Raw genomic sequence first — 20,625 nt, 5'->3', positions numbered from 1 at the left:
AAGACCCGGTTCAGCTGCAAGGTGATTGGCTAGGCTAAAGAAATTTTAACCTTCCTCCAGCCTAGCCTGCTTCTATGAATATTTAGAAGTCCCCTGGTTATGTGTGAGAAGGCCAGCACCCAGGTACTTTATTTCTTTACTTCTGCCCACTGAATTCCTTTCAAATGGGAATAGAACGGAGAATAGATTGGGTACATAAGCAGAAACAAGAAAGAAAGGAAGGGCTGAAAAAAACTGGAATACTTAGGTGATGGTGGAAAGCAGAATAAAAAGAAAGGAGATAGAGACAGGATAGAAATTAGATAGAGCAAATACAAAAGGGAATAAGCATGAGAGAAGAATAGGGGGTCCACTCTTAGAAAATATGTATGTGCCACAACTGCTGCTGTCTTGTAAGTGCAGGCCAAGAAACAGCCTCTCCTCTCATATCTGCAGTCGTCTGTGCACTCAGAGCCAATGCATCATACCATATGCCCTTGTGGTTCCTTAACCCAATGTCTCTCACTATATTATGTGCTTGGGTGTCAGAACTCATCCTGTGCTTGTGGTACCAGTATTCATTGCATTTTTTGAATAATGTGCTAGAAATGCAAACTGATCACAAATTATTCAGTGGTGGGGATACTATGCTATTACCCATTACAATTAGGGGTACATTTACTTCGCTCAAGTGAAGGAATAGAAGAAAAAATACTTTGAATTTCAAACGTTTTTTGGCCTACTTCGACCATTGAATTGGCTACTTCGACCTTCGACTACGACTTTGAATCGAATGATTTGAACTAAAAAATTGTTAGACTATTCGACCATTCGATAGTCGAAGTACTGTCTCTTTAAAAAAAACTTCGACCCCCTACTTCGCCAAGTAAAACCTACTGAGGTGCAATTTTAGCCTATGGGGAAGGCACCCATAGCCTTCCTAACAAATTTTTGGTAGAAGGATTTAATCGTCTGAACGATTTTTCCTTCGATCGTTCGATCGAACGAATTGCGGTAAATCCTTCGACTTCGATATTCAAAGTCAAAGGATTTAACTTCCACATTTGAATATCGAGGGTTAATTAACCCTCGATATTCGACCCTAATTAAATGTGTCCCTTAGTGTGCACTGCATCCTGCCAAACCCACCATTTCAGCTGATACCATGGTTCATTCATCCTGCAACCCCACGCTAGTGTTCAACTACACCTCTCAATATCTTTAGATAACCAAATGCATTCAGTGGGTTTTTAAATTGCAGAAGAAATTAAACATGGAAATTGAAGTACCCCTTGTTTGGTCCTTGTAAGGTAGATAGATTACCTGTGTAGAACCGCCTTTCATCGCCTTTGTTGTCAGTGTTTTTAATTCAGCAGTCTGATGTGCTGGAATAAGCAATACACATACACATCTTGCCACTAGTCAGGGACAAATAAATTCCTTGGCATTATGCCTACTTATTACTGGGGTACTAATGGAAAGGTCTTCATAAAATAGAATCATAAAAAAAAACTTCTTTTACTAACAAAAATATTAAATTCTGGATTGTTAGCTTTTAGGGATCTGACCAGCACAGCAGTAGCACAGTAGTTTGATTTATGACATGCCATATATTTTCTGGACATAATCAGACTTGCAAGACCAAAATGTTCTGGCCAGAAAAGGGTTAAATAGCCTCCCCAAACACACAAAATCCCCCTCCGCTGATGTAGATATTTATGTTAAATTACTATTGGCTGGTAGTTGTGGTTTACTAGACACATTTGCACAGTGTTTGCGAGTGTTTCCATTACACAGCCTGCTCTTACCCCAGATTTTTTTCATGGATGTTTTGACTTCCTCATTTCTCAAGGTGTAGATGACAGGATTTAGCATGGGCGCAATCACTGTGTAAAATACAGTCACAACTCGATCAGCTTTAAAGGTGGTTGAGGGTCTCATATAGATAAAGACACATGGACCAAAGAAAAAAGTTACTACAGTGAGGTGGGAAACACAAGTGGAAAATGCTTTCTGTCTTCCTTTAGATGTGTGAATTTTTAAAATAGTTGAGCCAATTCCAATATACGAAATCAAAACAGCTAAAAAGCAGCCTAATGAAACAAATCCACTATTTGCCACTATCATAGCTTCTATCATGGTTGTGTCAGTGCATGCTAGTCTAATCAATGGGGGGATGTCACAGAAAAAACTGTCTATCTCATTTGGACCACAAAAAGGCAACCCCATTGTTAGAGAAGTCTGAATATTTGAGTGGACAAAGCCAATGGCCCAGGTTGCTGCCACCATCCACAGACAGAGTTTTGTATTCATTATTGTGGAGTAGTGTAATGGTTTGCAGATAGCTACATAGCGATCATAACCCATAGCTGTGAAAAGAAAACATTCAGCACAGGCAAAGAAGTGAAAAAAGTAGAGTTGGGTTATACATCCATGAAATGAAATTGTTTTCCTGTCGTACAGAAAGTCTGACAACATTTTGGGCACGGTCACAGTTGAGTAACAGAGGTCAATGAAGGAAAGTTTGCACAAGAAAAAATACATAGGACAATGAAGACGAGGGTCAGTTCTAATTGTCATCATGATGAGAACGTTGCCACTCAGCAGCAAAACATAAATGATAAAGAATATAAAAAACATACAGAGTTGGACTCTATGGGAAAATGCAAAGGCCACAAAAACAAATTCTGTTACTTTAGTTGAATTTTCCATTTGTGAACATACAGTATGGAGCGGACTGGATGTTGAAATGCCAGAATCATCAGACCTACAAAAGTAAGGTTATTGCTTAAAATATCATCAGTGTCAAATCAGTAACATTTAGGAGGCATATTTATCAAACATCGTCTAGTCACTCATAAAAAAGCAAGACTCAGAAATGTGATTTTCCCCTTTATTTTCCCATGATATTGCACATAATTAAAATCACAATTAGTTTAATCATGATCGCTAAAGTTGTGGACAACATTTTGGGAGAAATTTCAATTAAATTTCAATTATTTTCAAACATTATGCAAGCTAAAAAAAGGTCTAAAGATTCATCCCTCCCCATTGACTTCTATGGCATCTTGTCAACTACAAGAGGTCCTCTGCACTCAACCCATTATCAATATATTTAAGACAGAGACATTTTGTGCATACTGCTACTAAAAAATGCCTTACCCTTTAAACAACACAGGGATTGTTTGTCCATATATTGCAATATATTTAAGCTGGACAACTACGTCAAAGTCATCCCATATCTGGCCAGTCCTATGCTCAATTTTCATCTGATTCATTAAGAATTCTATGGTTTAATTATACATTTTACAAAAGGGACGAATACGTTTTACCTTACTAGCTGCTTTCAAAGTAAAACTCCCAAACTTGGCTGCCCTTTTATTAGACACCAGTGGGATCACCTGACTATAGCTGGGAAGGGTGGGAGCTACAACATAGAGCTGGTCACTGCTCTTGTATAACTATAACAAACAAGGGAAAGTTGTGCTCACCACTATTTTTTAAAACCATTCGGCGGGGGTGCAATGAGGGTGTGACCACAAAATACATATAGTCAATTACAAGAGTCCTCTGCACTCAACCCATTATCAATATATTTAAGACAGAGACATTTTGTGCATACTGCTACTAAAAAATGCCTTACCCTTTAAACAACACAGGGATTGTTTGTCCATATATTGCAATATATTTAAGCTGGGCAACTACTGTACGTCAAAGTCATCCCATACAATGTTTGTCCACAATTATTTCTTAATAAATTACTCAGAAAATCTGTGTGTGTGTGTGTGTGTGTGTGTGTGTGTGTGTGTGTGTTGTGTGTGTGTGTGTGTGTGTGTGTGTGTGTGTGTGTGTGTGTGTGTGTGTGTGTGTGTGTGTGTGTGTGTGTGTGTGTGTGTGTGTGTGTGTGTGTGTGTGTGTGTGTGTGTGTGTGTGTGTGTGTATAAATGTTGTTGGATTTGCTTAAAGACTATAAATCGGTTTAATGATTGATCTGTCTTTTTTAATTTAAAGATCATGCACCTAAATAAATGAACAAATTAGAATGCATATATTTGTTAATAAAACCAAGCTTTCAAGGATAGAAATGCAGAAAAATATTTTCAAGTTGTGGAAAACATAACTGAAAATAAAGTGAATTCCTTCCGCTTTTATAAGCTACAGAATCATTTGTTAAAGGCTGTCTTGCTGCCTCCAATGGACTGTCAAACTAATTCTTCAAAATTCTAGACTTACCTTAAACATTATATTGTACAGACTTCCACTTAATTTGGCATATTTACATATTGTTTTGATTTTCACAGCTTGCTCCTCACATGGAGTAAAGAAGATATGAGAAAGATGAGAGGAGTTAAGTAATCAAATAGTGTGCTCAATTAAGCATTAATTATCATTTACAAAATCCCCATTTACAGGGGTACAAACAAAAAAAACTAGAAACGTGTCTACTGCACAAATATTTAGCATTTCAACTGCTTTGATATCACAGGCTAATTTTGTTTTCAAAATATGTTCCGTCTTTATGTCAGAGCTTGGCTATTCTTGGAAGCTCCTTCAACAACCTGTATGATTTTATAATGCTGTTGAAAATATAAAATCTGCGTTATAATTTGTTTAAATCCTCAGGGAATTCCAGATGCTTGTAAGCAATCTAGTTAATTTGTTTATTTAAATTGTTTGGGGATTTACCTTGAAGCATTCAAACTAATTAGTAGGTGACATTTTGTGCTGAAATATTAATTTGGAATTGTCAAATAATTTCATGAATAAAATAAATGAACATGAATTCCTTAGTAATGAAGGGTCTGTAAAGAGCTGTTCCCTCTTTGGGGTTTACACTAGCAAATTATAAATATATATATATATATATATATATATATATATATATATATATGTATATATAATCCACTTTTGTAAGAGACCGCAATCTCAAGACTTATACCAGTTTAAATAATTTATTAAAGATAAAAAAAATGACGTTTCTGCTTCAACACCAGCCTTTCTCAATATTTTGGACTATATATATAGACAGGTATGGGACCTGTTATCCAGAATGCTTTAGACCTGGGGTTTTCTGGATAACAGATCTTTCCATAATTTAGATCTTCAGACCTCAAGTCTGTTTCCTGAGGCCTTGCTAGCTTGTAACAACGAACTTTATTGACAAATACACACAGACAATATCACAAACATTAGTGATTGCAGTACCCGCTACAACAGTAGATGGCAGCACATGTTAAGCTCTTTATATATGTAAACATCTCCCTTCTTCTTTTTTTTTTTTTTTATTTATCAACAAAACCAAACTGCAGTATGTTTTACTTAAACACTGGAGTACTGTCCATCTCAAAGTTTCTTAAATTACAGAACAAAGTCTTTGTATCTTGCAGGTGTTCTGATTTCTCGAGTGCGAGTGCAACGTGGGGAAGCTGTTGTGTCCCTATTCTCTACATTTGCTTCCACCTCTGGGTTTATAGGTGACGTCTGGTCTGTAATGTCCTCAGAGGACTCTGTAATTGGTGTGGTCACCTCACTAGTGTTAACATCACTTGCTTCATTGGTGCATCTGAGAAATTTCCTGTTTCTCCTGTACAGATGACCATCAGCCTCCACTATATATGAGCGTGGAGCAACCTTCTCCAAGCAAATTCCTTTGCGCCACCTTCTATCTACTGAAGCAGGGTAAGGTTGTATACGCACTGTTTGACCAATGTCTAGCTCTGGAAGTTCTTTGGCTCCTCTATCATAATAAGCTTTTGCTTTCCGCCACTTCTCTGTAAGTTGATCAAATACTCCTTCTATCAGCTTTGGGAACAGAAGCTTTTGAGCAGTGGGAAGGAGAGTTCTAGTCCTTCGTGACATAAGTCTTTGTACAGGACTGCTGCTGGTACCTTCAGTAGGAGTATTCCTCCAGTCAAGTATGTTTTTCCCGAGATCTTTGCCATCTCTTTTAGCTTTCTTTATGATGTTTTTGGCTATCTTTACAGCAGCTTCAGCTTTACCATTGGACTGGCTGTGATAGGGGGATGAGGTAGCATGTTCAAATTCCCAATTTCTGGAAAAATGGGTGAACTCTGAGCTGATAAATTGTGGTCCATTGTCTGTGATGACAGTGTCAGGTATTCCCTGTCGACTAAAATGCACTTTGCATCATTCAATGATGGTTTTGGAGGTGGTTTCAGAAATTGCATCTACAGGGGCGCTTCTATAATGAGGCCGCCTGAGAAACTCGCCTCAGGCGGCAAAATGTGGGTCAATTCAAGGGGCGGCATTTGGACAGCTGCGGTAAGAAAAAAAAACTTGGTTTGCAAATGTAAATAAGCGCTGCGCATAATGCGCCTGCGCCTAATGCGCCTGCGCCTAATGCGCCTGCGCCTACACCTTCAGTCAGTTCCCTCCTGCTTGCTGCCGGGCTACCGCCCCTGACTTGTCCTGGCTGTGATGAGCGGAGTGCGGTGCCAGTCAGTGCGTCAACGTGACGTGTGCGCTCCGCAGCTCCCTGCTTACGTGACGCCGGTGACTCTAGGGCTGGGTCTGCGACTCTGCGCGTGTAGGCTTTTGGAGACTGGAGTTTGGAGTTTGCAGTGCCTGGACCTGGTGGTGCCGTGGTGGCTGGCTGCTGCATCTTTCTAGGGCAGCAGGCACTATGTGAGGCAGAGTTTTTTCACAAGAACCAGGTACTGTACTGTACTTACAGAACGAATATTTGGAATAAATAATATAATAGTTGTACTGCCTGTCTGTCTGTTATTTGAATTCTCCACTACCATTCCACTGTGTGTGTCATCAAAAAGCCAGTATTTATAATAAGTCACTTGCCCAGGTGCCCTCAATGCGTTACTGTATATACAAATTACCAAAATAAAATTGTTAATAATTAATTAATAAATACTAGTGGCTTAAGTTAAAAAAACAAAAAAAAAAAAAAAAGTTGCATGTTCCCTGGTTAATGCATATGCATAAAGATGAAATTCAAAGTTTTTTTGGAAATTAAGGGGGGAATTTACCAGTGTGACGTCATTTTGGCACTTTGCCAACGGGTGCTGGCGTAAATTCGCTAGCGAAGTAGACATACTCTAGTGATATTTTGCACCCGGAGGAGGGACGTAACTACGTTAATTCACTAACTTGCGGATTTTACTGAATGTTACCTCTTGCACCAGACTTAACTCAGACCAGGCAAAGTGCAATAGAGTAGATAGGAGGATCTTCAAATATAGTTGACATTTTTTCTAAGTCCCAAAAAACGCTGGCGTCTTTTACATTTTTTGGGGGTACTCTCCTTCCCCCCTACATTTCCTAACATATGGCACCTAAACTATACAGTGGGCTCATGTGTAGGGCAATATAACAACTCTATTTTATTTAATGAATGTTTCCCAGGCTTGTGAAGTGTAATGTAGTTTATGCTGCATATATGTCAATTGTACTTGAACTTGGCGCCGTATGCAAATTAGGCATCACTGACTTAACATTTAGTATGATGTAGAGAGTGATATTCTGAGACAATTTGCAATTGTTTTTCATGTTTTATTATTTATTTGTTTTTGAGTTATTTAGCTTCAGTTTGTTCAGTCAGATTGTTGAGCTTACAAATTATTAATTTTATTTGAATCTTTACTGGTAAGTGTTCTCTATTTTTATTGTTAGTAATGACTATGGGAGTTTTATTTCCTGTACATTTCTTGTGTGATAACTGCCTAATATAGTGAATAAAGTACTCCCTCTTGTAAAATATTAGGATATTATAAGTTACCGAGGAGTTTCATGACCATATAAAAGCACGAGGCCGAAGGCCGAGTGTTTTTATACAGGTCATGGAACTCCGAGGTAACTTCTAATATCCTTATATTTTTCAACTGGGGGTACTTTATTTATTATAATACACAAGTTTCAGTGAGTCGTGACAGAAATGACATCAGAACTCACCGTTTATAACTGATGACATCAGAACTCACCGTTTATAAGGATATAATTTACAAGATATTCATGGCTTTTGTGTATTATAGAAGAATAATTATTTAAAGGTTTTTTAATGTCTATAAGTTAAAAAAAGATAGTACGAAGTATCTATCTAAAAAGCATCCAAATACTTTATTAACTTTAGGGACAGCATGGTAACACATTAAGGGTAATTTACCTATCCTGTATAAGAAAGGAAAGACATGGTGTGTGGGGGAGTGACATGGGGGCGTGGCACGGGGGGCGCATTGCCATGCTTTCGCCTCAGGCAGCAGAAAGGCCAGAATCACCCTTGTGCATCTATCTCCCAAAAGTCTGAATAATAATCAACAATTATTAGGTAATCCTGCCCTGGTAATGAAAAGAGGTCCATTCCTAATTTACTCCATGGTAGAGTAGGTAGTTTGGGTGTCATCAGTGGTTCCTTTGTCTGCTTGCAGAGGTATTCATTGGATGTGTACAGTCCTTTTTTGCCTCAATTATGTCTTGTCCATTACTGTATGTGGCCAGAATATCACATCTTTGGCTTTGCGAAGGTATGAATCTATGCCCAGAGGACTTGAATGTATTCTTGCTATCATCTCTGGGTGCAGATTCTTGGGTATGATGACTCTGTGTCCTTTATACAGAATCCCATTCTGCATGGTGATTTCATCTCTAAAACCCCAGTAGTCCCTGACACAAATAGGTACCTTTTCTTTCTCATCAGGCCATCCAGATAGAACAGTTGTCTTTAATAATTGTAAGGCTTCATCTTCATTGTTGTAAACGTATGTCGGATACTCTTAAATATTCAGCAAAATTAATCTGTTCTAGCTCCTTCCAAAAGGCATCTTCGGCATAGATGGAGAATTTTTCATATTCTGGGTTATCAGATTTCACTTGGGTTTTAGGTAATCTCTTGACAGAAGGTCTGCAATATACATTCGTGATCCTTTTTGTAAGTCACATTCAGGTTGTACTTTTGTAATTGCAGCATCATTCTCTGTAACCGTTTTGAGGCTCCTAGTTTCTTGAATATACTTTCCAGTGGCTTGTGGTCAGACTCAATGTTGATTAGGGTTTTGCCATGAAAGCCTATCAGCAAGGACCTTAGATGATATCTTGATTTAATAGGGAAATGGGCCTAAAGGAGGAAGGGAGGGATGGATCTTTGTCTTTTTTCGGTATGACTCTAAGATTTGAAATTTCACTAGAAGGTAGACTTTTTCCAAAGAATAATATATCATTAAATCAATGTGTCATAAAAGGTGAGATTTTATCCTTCATAATTTTGTAAAAAGAAGGAGTAAGGCCATCAGGGCCACCTGCCTTTGCTGTTTTCAGATTCTTAATAATTCCTCTGAGGAAACTGGACTATTTAGCTTTTCTAACAGAATTTTCGAAATCTGGGGGATTTTACAATTTCCAAAGAAATTCTCCATTTTCTCAGAATTTATATTTGGATTAGAGTATAAATCCTTTTAATAATCTTGGAAAATGTCTACAATTTTATTGGGATCATTTGTTAGCTGGTTATGGATATCTTTAATCTTAATAAGTTTAGCCTGTTTATTTTCAGCCTTAGTAAGATTAAAAAGTAGGTTATTTGCTTTATTACTCAAGTTATTGAGCCTAGCCTGCGAATAAGATTTAAAAATGTTTTGTCTCAATTTAATCCAAACTTTAAGTTCATCCAAAATATACTTATATGTTTGAGCATTTTCAAACGAGGGATGTTGTTTAAATCTAATGTAAGAGACACTTTGGGGCAAATTCACTAAGATCCGTAGTTGCGCCAGACGTAACTTTGCCGCACTTCGCCGCACTTCGCCAGGCGTAGTTTCGCCAGCGCTTCGCAAATTCACTAAAATCCGAAGTTGCGCTCAGGGGTAGCGTAAGGTTGCAAAGTTGCGCTAGCGTTGATTCGCTAAGTAAAGCAAAGTTACGCTAGCGAAGGCTAATTTGCATACGGCGCGAAATTCAAATTTCAATGGAGGAATACGTATCAGCACTACAAATGGCTAGAAAACCTTCAAATCATCAAATAAAATTTTTATTTTGCCCTACACATGTGCCCACTGTCTAGGTAAGTTGCCATGAGTCAGGAAATGTAGGGGGGAAGGAGGGGAGCCCCAAAAATTTTTTCGATCTTGGGACTTTTGACTTTTTTTGAAACAATCCCTATCTACTCTATTGCGCTTTGCCAGGTCTGAGGTGGCGAAGGAAGTCTAGCGTAAAAGGTAGCGTTCAGTACACTGCGCAAGTTAGTGAATTTGCGTAATTACGTCGCTAGCGAAAATTCGCCAGGCGTAAGGGTGCGAAGAAACAGTAGCGAAACTACGCCAGCGTTCGTTAGTGAATTTGCGCAGTAACGAAAATGGCGAATTAACGCTAGCGTTCGGCACTTTGGCGCTTAGTGAATTTGCCCCTTTGTCTTTTACTCAATTCAAGAAAATTTTTGTGAACTTTTTTAAAGAAGTGAGATTTAAAATAGGATATTTCCCCTCTAGCCACTGCCTTCCAAGTTCCAAGGATGGATCTTTCAAGTGTATTTTGTTTTCCTTGAAAAAAAAATCCCATCTACTATGTAACATCTTTATGAAGTCTGGATTATCTTTAAGCAAATCAGGAAAAGATTAAGAGACATAGTTTCTAGGAACAGGTGACATGGAGACCACAAATGAGATTGGTGCATGGTCTGAGATATTAATGTCTCCTATAGTTCTATTTATCAGATTATTGGAAATTAGAAAAATCTATTCTTGTACCTACATGATGAGCAGATGAGAAAAAAGTAAAATCTTTTTCAGCAGTGTGAAAAAGTTTCCAAACATCATTAAGGTTAGTATCTCTGCAAAAAATTATGTGGGAGCATAGACTTCTTACATGGATTATTCAATTTCCAATCAGATCTGTCTAAAGAACTAAAGGACTCATCCAAGTCACCTGCCAGAATTATATTATTAGCAGGAAGCAGAGAGATTTGTTTTTTGGGCCAATTAAAATAATCAGATTTACAACTATTTGGAGCATACACAAGTGCCACACAACATCGTTAATGAGTACTTCAGTGTAAATAAATTTGCAAAGTTCATCCTCAATTGACTTAGTTATAGCAACATTCAATTTACGATGGAATAGAATAGCTACTCCACATTTTTTGTTAACAGCAGGGGAGAAGGCTAGCTCTCCCACCCAATCTTTTTTCAACCAAACATTCTCCAAACCATTGAGATGGGTTTCTTGTAGGGATGCTATATCACATTTGGTTTTCTTTAAACTTCTAAGTATACTCCTTCTCTTAGAAAAATGATTTAATCCATTAACATTCTGTCACGGCCGGCACCCAACACCAGAACAAGTGCTCGAATCCTGGGTCTGAGCTAAGCTTCACCAGTGGTGTGACCACCTTTGAGCTTCGGGAGGAGCCCTCAGCCTAATCGGGTGCCACCTGGTCTTACGAGAGGTTCAAGCAAGTGTTCTGGCAGGCAATGGGGCACGGCTGGTAGCTAGAGTCTTTTGGACCGAGGATCACGGTAACAGACAAGGGTATGGCAGAAGGATCGTCAGACAGGCTGGGTCGTGGCAGGCAGAAAGCAAGGGTCGTCAGGCAGGCAAGGGTCAAAACCAGGTATCAAGAAGGAAGGGTACAAGCAGAAGAGTAGTCAGATATCAGGCACTGGTCAGGATTCAGAATTCGGGATGGTCAAGGTACAGGCTGGGTCAAACACGGATTATCAGATTCAAACAGACAAAATAGCACAAGTCTTCAGAACAGAGCACCAGAAACAAGTTCTATCACGGGCAGTTTGCTGGGAGTGGAAGTGGCCTATTTATACCTTGTTTGGGCGCCAAAGTTTTCACGCCAAAAATCGGCGCGCATGCGTCAGAATCGACGCGCGCGTCCGCGTCAATAAAGGAAACGAGACGCGGGCGCGCGCGTTCTAAGGAGGCAAGATGGTGGAACCACGAGGCGGGCGTCCCCGCGGCCGGCGTACAGCACCCCCAATACCAGGTAACACAGATTTCCTTACATTACCCCCCTCTCTAGGGGGGGACACCGGACCCCCAGGCTTCCCAGGAAACTTTAAATGGAACTGCTTCCTAAGACGATCAGCCTTGATGTCATCCACTGAGACCCAGGAGTTCTCCTCAGGACCGAATCCCTTCCACCTAGTGAGGTACTGGAGTTTGTTACGTACCATTCGGGAATCAAGGAACTCCTGGATCTCAAATTCAGGCTGACCGTCAACTTGCACTGGAGGGGGGACAGAAGTAAGGCGAGTATTAGCGGCAGGTTTAAGCAAAGAAACATGAAAAGAATCAGAAATCTTGAAATTAACAGGCAATTTAAGGCGAACAGACGAAGGGTTGATAACAGTAGTGATGGGGTAAGGACCAATGAAACGGGGACCCAGCTTAAGGGAAGGAACCTTTAACCTGATGTTTTTGGTAGAGAGCCACACCAAGTCTCCCACTTTATACTGGGGTGCTTCTCTACGTCTTTTATCAGCAGCCCTTTTCTGAGCAGAAATAGCAGTAGACAAAGAATCATGTACCTGGGACCAAATCAAGGAAAATTGTTCGACAGAGGAGTTAGCGGAAGGGACAGAAGAACCAGAATTAGAGAAGGAAAAAGCTTTTGGGTGTAACCCATTAACAATAAAAAACGGGGACTCTCCAGTGGAGGAGTGAGTAGCGTTATTGTAGGCAAATTCTGCCCAGGGTAATAGTTCTGCCCAGGAAGATTGATTTTCGGAGACATAACATCTTAAAAATTGCTCTAAAGACTGGTTCACTCTCTCGGTTTGCCCATTGGTTTGTGGGTGATAGGCCGTTGAAAAAGAAAGATCGATCCCCACTAATGAGCAAAATGCGCGCCAGAACTTAGAGACAAATTGAACACCTCTGTCTGAAACAATATTACTGGGAAAACCATGCAACTTAAATATATGTTGAATAAAAAGTTCGGACAAAGTTTTGGCAGATGGGAGGTGAGGAAGAGCAATAAAATGACCCATCTTACTGAATCTATCCACCACCACCCAAATTACTGTTTTCCCCTGGGACACAGGCAACTCCACAATAAAATCCATAGAAAGATGGGTCCATGGTCTTTCGGGAATAGGGAGGGGAATCAGTAACCCTTGGGACAAATTTCTAGAAGTCTTGGAGCGTTGGCAGACAGGACAAGAATCCACAAAAGATTTAACATCTTGTTTACAGGTCGGCCACCAAGCACTTCGAGTAAGTAATGAAATAGTTTTACTTACACCAGGATGTCCTGCCATCTTGGAATCATGAACCTCTCTTAGGACCTGTTCTCTAAGATCTTCAGGAACAAATAATCTCCCAACAGGAGTGTTAGAGGGAGCGTCTGTCTGAACAGGGGATAACAAAGAAGAGAGATCAGATTCCATCGTAGCCACAATGACCTCACCCGGAATAATTGTACTACAGTCATCAGTTTCAGAATATATTGAGTCAAAGCTTCTGGAAAGAGCATCTGCCTTGACGTTCTTTGTACCAGGCCTAAATGTCAAGGTAAAGTTAAACCTAGAAAAGAACAAAGCCCACCTTGCCTGTCTAGGATTTAGACACTTTGCTGACTCGATATACAATAGATTTTTATGGTCAGTGTAGACCGTAACCTGATGTCTAGCCCCTTCTAGTAGATGCCGCCATTCTTCAAAGGCCCACTTGACAGCTAATAGTTCTCTGTTCCCTATGTCATAATTTGCCTCTGCAGGAAGGAATTTTCTAGAGAAAAATGCACAGGGGTGTAACTTATTAGTTATCGGGTGCCTTTGAGAGAGAATTGCCCCCGCTCCCACCTCAGAGGCATCTACCTCGACTATAAAAGGCAGTGCCGTATCAGGATGGCGGAGGATAGGGGCAGAACTAAACTCCCTTTTGAGGAACTCGAAAGCTTGGATAGCTTCCGGAGGCCACATACTGGGGTCAGCACCTTTCTTAGTAAGATTTGTGATAGGAGCCACAATAAGTGAAAAATTCTTAATGAATTGCCTATAATAGTTGGCAAAACCTAGGAACCTTTGGGTTGCCCGTAAGGAATAAGGTTGGGTCCACTCCAGGACAGCTTTCACTTTGTCTGGATCCATTTCGAGACCCCTGGAAGAAATATTAAAACCCAAGAACTGTACGGAAGCAACCTCAAAAGTACACTTCTCAAATTTTGCATACAGGTTATTAGCTCTAAGCCTACGCAATACCTCACAAACATGAAGACGATGATCAGACAGGTTGGCAGAGAAGATGAGGATGTCATCTAGGTAGACCACTACGTATATCCCCAGCAGGTCCCGAAAGATGTCATTGACAAACTCCTGAAACACTGCTGGGGCGTTACATAGACCAAACGGCATAACAAGGTACTCGTAGTGGCCATCCCTAGTATTAAAAGCCGTTTTCCATTCATCCCCTTCCCTGATCCGAATGAGGTTATAGGCACCCCTCAAATCAAGTTTGGAGTAGATCTTAGCATCCTTGACCTGGTCAAATAATTCGGAGATTAATGGTAAGGGGTAGCGGTTTTTTACCGTGATTTTATTAAGCCCCCTATAATCAATACAGGGGCGTAAACCACCGTCTTTTTTACCCACAAAAAAGAACCCTGCCCCCGCAGGGGAACAAGAGGGCCTAATGAAGCCCCTGTCAAGATTTTCTTGTATATACTCTTTCATTGCCTGGGCTTCGGGCAATGAAAGGGGGTAGGTTCTACCACGTGGAGGAGTTGACCCAGGAATTAAATCAATAGGGCAGTCGTACTGCCGATGCGGAGGTAAGGTCTCAGCTGCTTTTTTGGAGAAAACATCAGAAAAAACAGAATATGCTGAGGGTAACCCCTCAAGAGAAGTAGTGGCTACTACTGAGGGAAAACAAACCCCACTACATCCTGTACCCCATTGAGTCACCCCCTTAGAAACCCAGTCTATCAGAGGGTTATGCCTCTGGAGCCATGGTAAACCAAGGATAAGAGGAGAGGAAGCTCCCTCGATGAGGTATAGAGCTATCTCCTCACAGTGCAGATTATTTACACACATGGAAAGATTTGTGGTCTTTTTGGAAACCACCCCTGACCCCAAGGGTCTTTTATCGACAGCCAGGATTCTCATGGGAGGATTGAGGGCAACCAAAGGAATTTTATTTTTAGCAGCGAATGCTGCGTCCAAGAAATTACCCTCCGCCCCAGAATCAATGAAGGCAGACAATTTAACAGTGCCCGTAGGCCAGGTTAATTTAACAGATAATAGGACCTTGGAGGCAGATTGGGGAGAGGAAACGCCTGCACCCAAATGGAGCTCCCCTTCTCCATTTAGGCTAGAGCGTTTCCCGGCCTCTTGGTACACTGATTGAGGAAGTGACCCTTCTCCCCACAATACAAACACAACCCAAGAGACCGCCTCCGTGCCTTTTCCTCAGGAGTAAGGTGAGAGATGCCTAGCTGCATAGGCTCCTCCTGAGGTTGAGACACAGAGGGGTTTGACAACTTAGCACTAAAATTATGCTTATACGAAGAAGAAGTACCCTGTTCCTCCCGATTTTCCCTCTGTCTCCTATCTATCTGGATAACCAGAGACATTAGGTCATCCAGATTGGAAGATAGGGGGTAATTGACCAGGCTGTCTTTGACAGATTTGGCTAGACCGATGCGAAACTGGCTCCTTAGAGCTGCATCATTCCAACCAGTCTCCACCGCCCACCTACGAAACTCTGTGCAGTAAATCTCTACCTCCCGTTTGCCCTGGCATAGTTTGCGAATCGCGGAATCGGCCGAAGAGGCGCGATCCGGGTCATCGTAAAGAATGGCCATAGAGCGGAAGAACATATCTAAAGAGTAACGGGCAGGGTCAGTGGCCGGCAATCTAAGTGCCCAGACTTGGGGGTCACCCACTAATAGGGTCATTACGAACCTGACCTTTTCCTCGTCAGAGGGAAATGAGTGGGGGAAGAAGCTGAGGTACAGCTTACAGGCCTCTTGAAACACAAAAAACTGGGTTCTGTCCCCACCAAACTTGGCAGGAAATGCAATCTTGGGTTCCTGGGGTCTGTATACAGCACCCCTATCAGGCAGGGAACCCACAGAAGAAGTAGGAACAGAACTGGCTGGCTGCTGCGAGGGTCCCAACTGGCGTGTTAGGTTATGGAATCCCTGGAGCAAATAGTTCTGCTTTCGCTCCTGCTCCTCCATACGTTGCAGTAGAGTAGTTAGCAACAGCTCGGAAGAAGATGGGAGTGGAGCAGCGGCAGCAGCTTCGGTGTGATCGTCGTCCTCCATGGCCCGTGATAATGTCACGGCCGGCACCCAACACCAGAACAAGTGCTCGAATCCTGGGTCTGAGCTAAGCTTCACCAGTGGTGTGACCACCTTTGAGCTTCGGGAGGAGCCCTCAGCCTAATCGGGTGCCACCTGGTCTTACGAGAGGTTCAAGCAAGTGTTCTGGCAGGCAATGGGGCACGGCTGGTAGCTAGAGTCTTTTGGACCGAGGATCACGGTAACAGACAAGGGTATGGCAGAAGGATCGTCAGACAGGCTGGGTCGTGGCAGGCAGAAAGCAAGGGTCGTCAGGCAGGCAAGGGTCAAAACCGGGTATCAAGAAGGAAGGGTACAAGCAGAAGAGTAGTCGGATATCAGGCACTGGTCAGGATTCAGAATTCGGGATGGTCAAGGTACAGGCTGGGTCAAACACGGATTATCAGATTCAAACAGACAAAATAGCACAAGGCTTCAGAACAGAGCACCAGAAACAAGTTCTATCACGGGCAGTTTGCTGGGAGTGGAAGTGGCCTATTTATACCTTGTTTGGGCGCCAAAGTTTTCGCGCCAAAAATCGGCGCGCATGCGTCAGAATCGACGCGCGCGTCCGCGCCAATAAAGGAAACGAGACGCGGGCGCGCGCGTTCTAAGGAGGCAAGATGGTGGAACCACGAGGCGGGCGTCCCCGCGGCCGGCGTGGCGGGCGTCCCCGCGGCCGGCGTACAGCACCCCCAATCCCAGGTAACACAGATTTCCTTACACATTCCAGGAAACCAAGGACAAGGAGTTTGAGTTAGGTGAGAACGTCAGCCTGAAAGATGAGCACGAGCAGATTTAAATAATACAATACAAATATAGTTACATCCACTGGTATAAACATAACAGAGCAAACAATACTAATCAGTAATATGGAACAAAAGTCAATGACTTTTATAACTAAATAACAAATCGAAAATATCAAGTAATAGGTCACTTCCTTTTTTCCCTAAGGATGGAAAACTGAAAACTCTCTCTATGAGATAAGTTAAACAGAGAGTACAACGCTCGCTACAGGGTCTTGCTGGAGAAATTTTTTTTTAAACCCCTCGAGAGTAAAGTGTCATGAATCATGTCATCTTCACTGTAGTGTGGAAGGCTGCCTTCGCTAGGGGGTAGTGGAGATCTCGATCTAGACCTATATTTGGTCTGCACTTGAGAAGATTTTGCATTGTTTGAAAGTCTAGATTGTCGAGACACATCATATGTAAAAGTTGTATCTGAAGCAAGATTTCCACTGTAATTCTATTCCAGATGTGAAGTAAATGAATGTGCCTCTCTAGGATCGCTGAAAAATCTAACTCCAGAAGCCAGAAAAATCTTTAGTTTAGCCGTGTGCATCAAGGAAAAATTAATATGAAGGTTAGCCAGAGATTGGCAACAATTGGAGAATTCCTTCCGTTTTTGGGACAAAAGCAATGAGTAGTCTTGAAATATCAAAATTTTCTTCCCATCAATATCAAGTGTTTTTCATTTTTTGTAGTCTATTTTTGTCTGAATAGTCAAGGTATTTGACAATTACAGCTCTTGGTCTCATGGGTTGGAAATCTTTGGGGGGTCCAATCCTGTGAAGTCTCTCTATTTTAAAGCTTTGACATTCTTGGGGGAGACCCAGTTTAAGAGGAATTGCTTTAGAAATCAAAGTGTATAATGCATCATTTTGGAAAGGTTCAGGTGTGTTTATGAATCTAAGATTATTTCTCCTAGATCTATTTTCCAAATCATCAAGTTTCAATTTAAGCAATTTAAGCTCTTGAGTTAATCTTCGTTAAAGAATCAAGCGTTTCATCTTGGATTTGAGAGACCGCATCCTCAATCTCCCCAAATTGTTTATATTGTGTAGAAAGTTTTTCCGTGATGTTGGAAATTTTAATCTGTAATTTGTCAATGGCTTTAGCAATTGTAGAATCAATGACAGGATTAATGAGTCTGGCTACTTCAGCCGCAATAAGAAAGTAGTCATCAGATAAGGGTGATCTGAGAGGAGCAGTTTTCTGGGATAAAGAAGTACTATAATTATCAAATCCTGTTGTTTTCCATATTTCTTGTTAGCCTTTTCGTAGGTTTTGCCATTAGCTTTAGAAGACATATCAAAGATAGGAGAATGTGTTGACATGTAAAGAAAACTTGAGCAACAACCCAAAATGAGAGATAAATTCACTTTTTTTTCCATCTAATTATTTTAAATTTTCCACTTTTCTGTTTTTTTATTTTTTTGTTTCATTTTGTTTTTTGTTTTTTTATATTCCTTTCCCCCCCTTTTTTTTCTTTTTTCTTTATTTAAATTTTTTTTCTTTACCCCTTGAAGGTTCCTCTTTTTTTTTTTTAATATATTTATTTATTTTCCTCCTTCTTTTTCCTGACACTGAAGAGGTACCTATGAATACCTTCCTTTAGATTAATCCCCCTTCAGCAATAGCCAAGCAGTTTATAATAAAGGTGGCTCAGAAGTATTCAAATTTGAAAAAACAATCCCAAGTTACGCCAAGTCCTGGGTAGCTGAGGGGTTATAAAGAAATAAAGTCTTTCTTTTTATGTCAAATAGCTGTAACTAAACTTGAGCCAGTGTGTTTTTACTTAGTGTCCCAAAATAAGACACAACAAGCAGCTCTGACACATTCACAAACCAGTTCCTCAATGAATAAGCAGGTAAACAGGAGCCGCCATCTTATCACTGGCCTTGAATCAGCCTCAGTGTTTCGTGTAACATAATAACCCAGTGAGAAGCGGAACCAACAACTGAGGGAACTACAAATAAGGTAATGTAATTTTGCAGAATATATCTTGCATCAACCTTTCAAACGGAAGTATTATACCAGACCACACAGGCTCGGGGACTGTAATGGGGGGGCATGAGGTACTGGAGAACAGCAGTCCGAGTCGCACTGCACATATTTGTTGACCCATTTCTAATCCCCTCCCACTTCCTTACTTGCTTTTCTAAAAATCCCTAATCCCTTGCAAGAAATTTTCACTTCACATCTAGCATGAGGTCTTGGAACACTGTAGCACTTTTTGTTGCCATTTTTGGTAAGACACAATGTTAGTCTTTCAAAAAGTAATGGTATATAGCTTGGGAATCAATGTTTTGATAGCAGATGATGAAGAGTTACATACCAGAAGCTTTTGAAAATATGTTTCCATTTCTGTAATGTATGATTGAGAAAAAAGACATCAAATATTATAAAAATGCTCTTAGTGACAGACTTTCTTATTTTCTCCTTCATACAGAAATATCCAGAGCCAACAATGTCAACCAGACACCCCTATGAAATTTCGGTCCAGGAAGGAATTCAAGCTGTCTTTGCTTGCAGTTTCAAAACACAAGCTAATATGCCTACGCTCTTCTGATATGTCCAGCATCCAGGAAAGTCACTTAAATTTATTGTAAGAAAAGATTTATTCAGGAAGGAAGAGGATGAACCTGGGAAAAAGTATTCTACAAAAATGGACAAAGAGAGCAAATCCATTGAGCTGTGGATCTCTGGTATCAATGTGCCTGACTCTGAGTGTATTTTTGTGCTCTTAGTCTCACAGTGTCTCTCTATGCAGCTTCCATTGTACAATAATCTATTTCAGTGCTACTGTATATGCTCACTAAGGCTAAATAGTTTACATTATATTTATTTCCTAACTACTGCATATCAAAATGGTATATGCATTGAGGTACTGTATACATTAGTTTGATTTTTCCAACTCATGTAATTGACTTGAAATTTACAACTAAAACTTTAATGGTGTCTGGTGGATAAATACATTTCATCAACATTCTCTCTTCTGTTGACTTACACAATACTATAACACATCAATGCCCATAAAAATGATATTAAAATACACATTTATAACATCTGTAGAATGATACCCATAACATTATGTAGGACAAATGGAAGGGCAGGCAGAGTATGGCACACACAGGGAGCAAAGGGCAGGCAGAGCATGGCACACACAGGGAGCAAAGGGCAGGCAGAGTATGGCACACAGGTAAGCAGTGTATGGCACAATGGGAAGCAGTGTATGGCACACACATGGAGCATAGGGAAGGGAATATGGCACACAGGGAATATGGCACACAGGGAATATGGCACACAGGGAATATGGCACACAGGCAGAATAGGGCAGGAGACTCTAAGATGAACAGTTCATACTGTAGTTTGAATGCGCTAGAAAGAGTCAAAAGAAGAAGAAGAAGGCAAATAGTTAAAAAAAACTATAGTTTTAGTATTCGTTTTTTAACTAAAAAAAATGGATTAGAATATTATCATGCTCATTTGTAGCTTTGTCTTTAGGTCGCTGCCCGCGCTTGAGGTAATGCCGTTCTTTTGTACAAAATACAATCTCATCTGAAATACTGTTTCCCTTTAACCATTCTATATAACTTTCCTTAAACACCT

At 40.7% G+C, this 20,625-nt stretch overlaps 1 protein-coding gene across 1 annotated transcript; it reads right to left on the bottom strand.

Moving 5' to 3' along the window:
- Window positions 1-1,695: 1,695 nt before the first annotated feature.
- On the bottom strand, window positions 1,696-2,775 carry LOC121400925 (olfactory receptor 1509-like). The gene has a single exon (XM_041584857.1). The coding sequence runs from the start codon at window positions 2,689-2,691 to the stop codon at window positions 1,696-1,698; it is 996 nt and encodes a 331-aa protein (XP_041440791.1). The 5' UTR covers window positions 2,692-2,775.
- Between the last annotated feature and the right edge of the window lie 17,850 nt (window positions 2,776-20,625).

The sequence above is a fragment of the Xenopus laevis genome, chromosome 1L, assembly GCF_017654675.1.
Source record: "Xenopus laevis strain J_2021 chromosome 1L, Xenopus_laevis_v10.1, whole genome shotgun sequence".
Taxonomy (NCBI): Eukaryota; Metazoa; Chordata; class Amphibia; order Anura; family Pipidae; genus Xenopus; species Xenopus laevis.
The sequence above is the reverse complement of the archived record's forward strand: the minus strand, read 5'-3'. Positions and strand labels throughout refer to the sequence as shown.

Bases quoted from the DNA above. Each gene is read 5' to 3' on its own strand.
- LOC121400925 (XM_041584857.1), bottom strand. From the start codon at position 2,691: ATGGAAAATTCAACTAAAGTAACAGAATTTGTTTTTGTGGCCTTTGCA.